At 38.5% G+C, this 9,286-nt stretch overlaps 1 protein-coding gene across 3 annotated transcripts in view; it reads left to right on the top strand.

Annotated features, from left to right (window-relative positions):
- mthfsd (methenyltetrahydrofolate synthetase domain containing) overlaps positions 1-7,090 on the top strand; it is a 7,642-nt gene extending 552 nt beyond the window's left edge. Inside the window, exons 3-9 of one of the 3 annotated variants that reach the window (XM_062421989.1) lie at positions 641-754; positions 818-931; positions 1,331-1,444; positions 1,586-1,676; positions 2,620-2,732; positions 3,042-3,167; positions 4,909-7,090. In XM_062421989.1, coding sequence (XP_062277973.1) covers positions 641-754; positions 818-931; positions 1,331-1,444; positions 1,586-1,676; positions 2,620-2,732; positions 3,042-3,167; positions 4,909-5,643 — 1,407 coding nt within the window. In that variant the 3' untranslated portion in view covers positions 5,644-7,090. The remainder of the gene's footprint in view (positions 1-640; positions 755-817; positions 932-1,330; positions 1,445-1,585; positions 1,677-2,619; positions 2,733-3,041; positions 3,168-4,908) is intronic. The other 2 variants (XM_062421972.1, XM_062421980.1) reach the window with 2 other exon arrangements.
- Positions 7,091-9,286: the final 2,196 nt, after the last annotated feature.

The following is a 9,286-nucleotide window of genomic DNA, read 5'->3' as shown; positions in this document are numbered from 1 at the left end:
TCATTTTAATCCGAAGTGGTTCACTCCCTTGTTATGGGGACCACGTGTACACAGGACAATCATGGCAGAGATGTTTCTGTCACATTATCTGTGAAAAAGCAATGTAAGAATACAGGCTTTCAGAGCTAATAATAATAATAAGACAACATAAACTTACAGCAACAGATAATAAAATGACTGGGCATAAGTGGTGTGGAATCACTTGGATACAGGTATAGTATAGTATGTGATTTAATTGTTAGTACAAGGAATCCACTTTCATTAACGTTAAACAAAATACGTTTTTTTTTTGTTTTTACATTTGGATCCCTCCGAACTAATCAGCCTTGAAGAAGTAATATACTGTATGAGATTTGCAGTTTAAATATAGTGAACTGTGGCAGTCTCTTCTGATACTGAGGGCAAACTTAACATCTGTACAAGTCACTGTGATGTGTTATTTATATGTATGTAATTGTAGGTAAAAACCATCTAAGGAAGTTAATGCTTGTGTATATATAAAACCATCGCTAAAGTGATGGCATTATTAGGGCATTAGATTTGCATAGCAGCTTTAGCTGATGTTCTGGAGCTTTGAAAGATTGGTCCATGTTCTGTGTGTACTAGCTTGCATCTCTTTTTCTGTGTATTTACTGGCCAGGGTGCAAATGAAGCATGTAACAGGCTTGCAGTCCTGCAGGAGTTCAACTCCAGCCAGACAGTCAAAGTAAACCCAGACAGACCCCAGCAGCAGGCTCGCTTTGTCACACTGGAAGTAAGTTAGCACTGAAAAAAGCCTGTCTACAGCCATTTGTGCCCTCCTCTGTTTTCCAAGCAGGGTGCTTTCACAGCCTGTGCCAAGGTGACTGAGCTGCAGGTGTTCACCCAGACAACTGAGGTGAAAGTGGATCCTGATAAACCTCTGGAGGGTGCCCGACTGGGGGTGCTACAGGTAGCATTGCACTGTAGAAAAACCACAACAAAAATCTCTTGTGTGTTATGTTACTATGACAAATTGAGCTGGGGGTCAATTAGAAATGTAAAATGTCAGAAATATTAACACAACAGTTTATACTACTTGAGATTTTTGCATTTAAGAATGAGATTTTAAGAGATTTTTAGATATATTAGAGATATTTAAAAATTGTGAGTTTCTGCATTACAGCATCTGGGTCACTTCTGAGTTCACTGACATTTCAGGCACAGCAGTGCATTCATAAGATGATTTTAAATGGATACAGAATATTACTTTCATCATCTCTCATCAACCTTGTTACAATACAATGCTTACCACAACCATGTTAAATTACCTACAAATGCCAGATGGATAATTTCTCTATAATCTTTACAGGCACGAAAAACTTTATTGGTCCCAACTCCTCGTCTTCGTACTGGTCTTTTCAATAAGATCACTCCCCCCGAGGGGGCCAACAAAGAACAGCTACGCATATGCTCTTCCTCTCAGGTTTGAACTTACTGGATTCATATATTGTCACTGCCATTTTTTCATCCATGTTTTCCCAATAATTACTCCATAAATTCCTTCATACTTAAAGCCAACATTTAGCCTCGCCCTTGCTTGTTTTCTCTTCCTGTCATCTTTCAGGGTGTGAAAGAGTTTAGTGTCCCTGTTGGTCTCGATGCCAAAGTGAAGGTGGACCTGGTTGTGGTTGGCTCTGTGGCAGTGTCAGAGAAAGGTGAGGCACTACCCACAAGGCTCCATAACTTAACCAGCCCAGCTTTAAATACTGGGATCCTCAAGATATTGCTCATAATAACAATAACAGATGATTCATTAGTTTAAACATTTGCATGTTCATTTATGTATGTATTTCGGGAGCTTTATGGTATTTTATAATTACAGTAGATTAGCAGTGTGAGGTGCCAGAGGCCAGTTGTTTCACAAGCACAATAAAGTATATAAAATCATATGTTTTGTTTTGTTCATATTTTGCTTTGCAAAAATTGGACTCTCTCTGTGAGCAAAGACTCAGTCCATTTATTTATTTAGTACTGACACTGCTTAAATGATTTGAGATCATAAATGATATCCCATAAAGGTTTTTTATGCTGTGGAAAATTACAGGAGAAAGAGACAACATGTAACGTGACAAAGGCCTTGAGAATAATGTGTTGTGGTCATTGCACATGTTCTAGCCCACTGAGGTACCAGGACACCCTGTCAGGGAGGTTTGAAGAAAAACAGAAATGAGAGGGGCGGCAGATGTGTTTTTCAAAATGCCTGTGATAACTGTTGCAGTGCTGCGGTGAAACTGACATGTTTACCATAATGCATACAATCCAAATGGCTGTAAGTGTACACAGCCACATGGTTTTCATAAAGTGTTTGTTGTACAGGGTTCATCCATGTTCCCACAAGACTACATTTACATTACTTACGTTTTTTTGTTTGTCTGTTGGTTTGTTTTTTTAATGAAATGAAAACACAGCCACAGCCTCAACATGTAAGGCAGTTTTGAGGTTGAATCTAGAATGCAAATGTTGGTTATTTCAGATTTATACACTGCCAATCTCTGTTATATTCCTGAATTATGGTAGGTATAGACTGTTACAGGCTGTATCACATAATGCACAACATACCATATTATCATGTCTCACAGCTTCTGCCTCCTCCTGCAGGCTTGCGTATTGGAAAGGGAGAGGGCTTTGCTGACATGGAGTATGGCATGATGGCCTCAATGGGAGCTGTGGATGAGTCTACTGTGGTGGTTACTATTGTCCATGACTGCCAAGTTAGTTCATTTATGTATCAGGGCCATGTTTTTACATGGAAATGGGCTATTTACTTTATTTCTTATCCAGTATAGTTGACAATACTTTTCAATAATCTGACACACCACAGTATAAAAGTGTGGCCCGCTATATATCAGGTAGTCCGAAAAATGTAAAAAATGATGTCAAATTCCAAAAGGCTTTCGATTCACACTTGTGAACCTTTGCTTTTAAATAACTTAAATACTTGAATACTGTTTTTATCAGTTATTTAAAATTGTCATCAAATAATAGTTGTTTCAGCACTAATTTAAGTGTTTTTCTTTCAGGTGGTGGACATTCCAGAGGAGCTCATTGAAAGTCATGACCTGACTGTGGACTACATCCTCACTCCTACCAGAGTTATTAAAACAAACTGCCAGACCCCCAAGCCACAGGGAATCATCTGGACTAAGGTAAAATAAAATAACTCTGTGCTGTCTCTGCAAATCCACAATATAGTTGCACTTCGATTTAGTTTCAGGTGTAATTGATAGTGAAGTTGATATAAAAATGCATCAAAAGAGAGGAGAAAGAGGTCAGAATGAGGAAATAAGCATTTGGTATATATGATATGATGGTTCAAATTGTTGTTTATCCAGCGCACAAGGTAAAAAGTGATATAAATAATCAGCATTCATATTTATACCATACAATAATTAGTGTGACAATATGCATTTTTGTTACTTTTTAAAGGTGCAATAAATGACATTGAACCTCACTGGATGTCAGCAAACAACTATTTGCTGAGTAAAGATATAGTGGAGTAATGGCGGCAGGAGCAAGGAATAAAGCTACACTACTTCTGTGTGTGATGTTATCTGAGCTTTTCTGTTTTTTGTTTTTGTGGCTGCACTGCTGTACATGCATGTTAATGCATGATAGTGCATGTGAGCATGCATGGTAGTGCATTAGTGTGTTAAGATTGTGGCCATGTCAAAAACTCAAATTACAGCTCAATAGCACACTAAAATATGCTTCTGAAAACATTTGATGTGAGAAACAGACAATGCAGTCACAGAATCTTCATCCATATTTGATCAGCACTGCCTAGTTTGACAGTTTGATCCGAGTTTTGTGAGTTGTCTGCTTTTTTTTCTCCAACTTTATTGATAAAACCACACACACACTTTTGTTTTGGTCTGAGTTGTTGGTGCTATAGTGTGACATCTAGTGGATGAATGTTGTGTATTGCAATTTTAACATAATGTCCTTTTTAGTGTTAAATGTATGAATGATTAACACAATTTTGGATTAAAAAATAATTTATCCAGATTAAACCAATATTGCTTATAAACACCAGACCATTCTGTTAATAGACTGTATGTGTTACTATACAGCTGTTCTCCTGCTGTAATATAAACTGTAGTCTATACTTGCACCCCCAATCTGACTACATATCTTTATGACCCTATAACTGCATCAGATATAATCTCGGAGTAAGTTTTGTACAGAGATTAACTGTCCTGAAAACCAAACAAAATCTTAGCTATTCTCCTCAGGAAAAAAAGAAAAACAAATTAATTAACCGTGCCCATATACTTTTCTGCCTATATTTAAATGTCTCTGTATGAACCCTAAACTACTTACGGCAGATGTCGTGCTGTTTTTTTCCATCCGATAATTTGTCTTTTGATTCGACACAGTAGAGACATTTTTTTAAGGTGTGGAGAGTTTGTATGTAACCCCTAGGTTCCTTAAGACATGCATATAAGTAAACAGGACCCAGTGACCTCACAGGCAGGAAGGCCATGTCTGATCATCAAAGGCTCCTCTGCCCAGCCAGCTTGGCTCTGCAGGGGCAGGGGAACGACAGGTCAAACAGGCCACTGTAAAAACAATAGCCGTATATCCTTTACAGGACTGGTTAGCATCAAAGGCTGCCAAGACACTTGAAGACCCAACAAATCAAGAGAGCAGCCTTTATTTTTAACCGCTTGGGAAGTGAAATGCCGTGCTGCTATAAAGATAGTTATTACTACGGCATGGGCATGAGCAGGATAGACTAACATCAATTAATTTGTCACCTTGCTTTGGTGTTAATATAATTCATCTGCAGGTATTCTTGCATTGGCTCAAAGCAGAGATATTTGTTTGCTGTGTGTGATACTCCTCCCCTTTCAGTCTCACTGAGATTGCCCAGTTTTGTGTCCTCAGCTGGACACAGAAAAGCTGGAGAAGATCCCGATCCTGAAGAAGCTGCGTGCTCTGGAGGAGCAGGCAGGAAAGGATGTTACACTGGGGGCGGCGCCTGCTACAGCACAGCCTGCTTTGCAGTCTGATCAACCCAGAAGGCAAACCAGCCGGAGGCCGAGGCAGAACACACAGCGTGATGCTGAGGGAGAATTCAAACAGGATAAAAGAGGAGAGTCAGAACAGAAAGCTAGACAGCGCCCAGCTAGAGTAAGGAAGGAAAGCAGAGGAGATGGCAGGGGAACTGGTGAGGGAGAAATCAGTGAGAGAGGAACAAATGAAGGGCACAAGAAGGAGAAGAGCCTAGAGGAGAGTAGAGGTGAAGTTACGTCTCAGCGTAAACTCCCTCAGAGTGTGACCACAGTTTACCTGGGGGGAATCCCTACTGGGCTGCGTGTTAGCGAGCTGAAAATGGCCCTCCGAGAGAGGGAGGCCGTGCCACTGAGGCTCACCTGGCAGGGAGCTCAGCATAGAGCCTTCTTGGACTACAGTGACCCACAGGCTGCAGACAAGGCCCTGGAGGCTCTGCAGGGTCTGTGTCTCAATGACCACAATCTGCAGGCTGAGTTGGCCAAAAGCCAGCGGGGAGGCAGGAGGTCTGGTACGTCCAATAGGAGACCAAGACCATCAGCACCTCCGAAATCTAAAGTAGCACCATCAGATATGAAGGATGACACCCATGAAAAGACTGAGGAGTAATAGCAATAAGCAATAGACATCCCAAGAAGTATTACTTGTAGAGCAGCTTAAATGCCTTACTTTTTAAAAATATATATATGGATTTATTACAGAGGGACCTCAGATATAAAAAAAAGTGATAGTTGATGCTAATAAGCATAACAAAATATGAATAAAGGATGCACACATTTTCTGGTCTGTGTCCTGAGTGTTCCTCAGACAGTCTTCATTCCTTGAAGGCTTTTTTTTCTCCGAGTGAGTCTTAGAAATAGTTGAGAGTTGTTGTAGAGTTGTGCAAACCACAGACAGTATATACAGTCTATTTTTTTCAACTACAAGTGTTAAGTAAACTATAAATGCTATAAATGCTCTTTACATTTTATTTTCCACAGTCAACAATCATTATTGTCACCTCCGAAAAAGTTATATGTTCAGCCATGTTTGTCTCCTTGTTGCTTATCTCAAAAACATTTTACAAAGGCCATGGGCCAAAGAACAGCTGGTCAGCTTTTGGTGCAGATAGCGCCGCCATGTGGTCATTTAAAAATATGTTATTGTTGCAGATAACTCCTGAACTGTGGGGGTGTTCAAGTTCAAAATGCCTTGGTCCAACATGTTCTTATCCGTTTTCTTTGTTGTTGTATTTGTTTTGGAGTTTTTTCTGCAAAGCATCCTTTTTTCGATTTTATGCAACTTTGCATGCAGTTTCAACCAAATTTATAAGAGATCAGAACAAGTTATCTAAATTTATTTGATTACATACTACGGCACCATGATTTAAATGGCCACAAGTAAGAGCCTGTGTGTGAGTCTAAGTTGTAAATTTGTTAAATTCATACTTGTATAATTTGTCCAATTTAAGTATTCTCCAAATACCACATCTTTGAGTGTATTTTGATCAATATTTGGATGTAGAGATAAAGATTCAAAATGTATAGCAGTATTCTGTTTAGTAAAACAACAGATATACAAGTTTGTTAAACCTTGTTGAAGCAATGCTCTTTGATTGCTACTTGGTTATTGGGTTTTGTACTTGCTTAGAAATAGACATTGCTTCTTTAAACACTAATATTGTACTCTTATTGATTAAAAATGACTTATTCATGGGATTCTGTTGTTCCTTAGTTCAATTACAAGTAGGATGCCACCCTCACCATTTAGCATGAGAGACACTTATACGTGAACTGCTCCAATGTTAATGCGTCTGTTACACGTTATAACATTCTCTACTAAAGCATTTGACTGTGTTGGTTAAGGCTTAGTTTCTTCTTTTTTTCCTGACAATGTGGGCTGTATGTTAATTTCATTGTGACAGATATTCCAGTAATGATCCATCTTCACATTGTTTTGCAGCTTTTACAAAATGATGCTGATTTAGCTTTTGGAACTAAAGTTTTAAACTTTGAAAATCCAACTCAAACACTTAAACTTCAGTTGTCAGAAAGCCTGTTACCCGTCAAACTGTCAAATAAAAAAACAAAACTGCTTCAATGGTTAAAGTGACGTTAAAGTAAAGATAAAATTTAAGCAAGGTATTTCAATACACTGATAGGATTTTGACAAAACTCAGCGGGATGATTCATCTCACACTTATAGACCTAATATATCCTAAGTGAACTTTGATAAGCCATAACTGCTACACAATTGATTTTGAATAAACTGAATTGATGATGCAGCCAGCTACTGATTTCTCAATATTCCTCACATCATTCGGTGAGGGTGACGTTTGTAGTTTTGCCTTGTTTTGAACATGACTCTATTTGCAGTGTTGGTCAAACTTAACTCAAACTGAAGAGTTAACCATACAGAAATACCACATCGCACACTTCAGCACCCAATAACCTGTATCTTGTGCCCCCCACTTAATATTTCTGTGTTTCTTCACAGGCATTACCCAGTAACTTGTTCTCATTTCAAGCTGCTGTGCCAGACAAGGGTCCTGTTTTCACTAAAGTCTTGCTTGTGTTGAGAAACAAGCGCACAGCATGTCTGTCTGCACAGAGCAGGCTTCATGCTTTTTATGGAGCTGTCATCCAGGCCTGGCGAGGGAACAGCTGTGGAGACCCATCTCACTCCCTCAGCCCAGCCAGAGCACTGAAACTCAGCAAATGTCATCAGTTTGTTAATGCGTGGATCCACTGCTGTGAAGCTTGCCCTGTGATCAATGGCACGCTCATTTCTCTGGAGTTCAGTCAGTGGTCATGTTGTGAGATTGCAAAGCTACACAACTATCTAAACACTGTGTGTTACGAGCTCCAGTACAGATGTATGCATGTACGCACACAAGCCTTAACAGCAGACCACATCTTTAATTACAATTTGGTTACTTCAGTTTATATTTTGTCCTTTATGATCAGAAGCACAGTGGTTACTCTGAGGGAATCGTTGTGATGCTGACAACATAACTGCTGCCCTGTTTTTTTTGTTTTTATTTTTTGACAGTACGGACCCCTGGTGTAGATTGGTATAGACTAAAACTGAAAGACTTTCACATTTCAAAGACATCAATTTTGTTCTTAATTGTGCAAATTATTATTTTTTGCTTTAGCCTTTTACAGTAGGTTATTGTACATTTGAACCCTGGAACTACAATCAATTAGTCATAAGGATTCTAAAGCTTGTCATTAAAGAAAATTGGCCTTTCATGTCAGTATTTTTGCCATAGCTAGAGACATGTATTCCACTGTACCTTCTACATGCTGAGTTTGATAGTTCTGGGTTGTTGGTTTTTTTTTTTTAAAGTAAGGCTTTCATTTAATCAAGTAGTCGCATGACTCATTGAGATCAAGATGTCTTTTGCAGAAGTAGAGAGTGACTTAAAGAGGTGGAACAAAGCAACACCACACGTATCAGCCTTTTATCTAAAACCTATACATCTAAAACCTTTTAGTTTAAGTTTTGTAATAAATGTACTACGTCAGATTGTCAAGAGTTTATGCATAACAGGTTAAAGATCAATTTAGTCCAGCACCATTTATTTTACAATTTTGTGCAGAAATACCCTTTAGACAAAATACATACGAGGGCAAATAAATGTTAATCTTACAGAGCAGTGGAGGGGCTGCAGGTTTCATAATGCAACCAAGCACGAGATCTTTGCTTTTGATTTGTTACGCTTTTATTCTGCGCACACTTCTAGAGAGTGAGCAGCACTGAATTTTATCAAATCATTTAATTTAAAATAGACATAAATTAATGAATCGTTGTTCCATAGAAAATGGGATCTTTCTATTTATCTCAGTTTATCGGGCATGACCTGTAGACCTTTAGTGAAAATAACAGACTGATTAGGTGAATGGTCTAGTCTCTCGATCAGACACCACTATATTATAGCACTTTGTAACTCTGCGTTTAAAAAAATGCTATTTAAGTAAAGCTTTACTTATAACAAAACAGTGCTATTGTATTACTGTAGGGTATTTATGTAGCCTCCTACTGTAGTACTAACACTGTGGACCTTATGTGCGTGTTGAGCTTTTTATGTTTGGCTTCAGTATCACCAGAGGTTTAGTGTATAAAACCCACGTGAATTCACTTTACTCACCTTTTTCAATTTGATTAATTAATTACGAGCCTGTACAATAAGGCAATAACTAAGTAACTGTTCAATTGATGAAGATATCCTGTTGTTTCAGGAAAAAGTACATATGACTGTGTAGTAATA

The sequence above is a fragment of the Scomber scombrus genome, chromosome 1 (genome assembly GCF_963691925.1).
Source record: "Scomber scombrus chromosome 1, fScoSco1.1, whole genome shotgun sequence".
Classification (NCBI taxonomy): Eukaryota; Metazoa; Chordata; class Actinopteri; order Scombriformes; family Scombridae; genus Scomber; species Scomber scombrus.
Note: the sequence above shows the minus strand (reverse complement) of the source record. Positions and strands in the feature narration are given on the sequence as shown.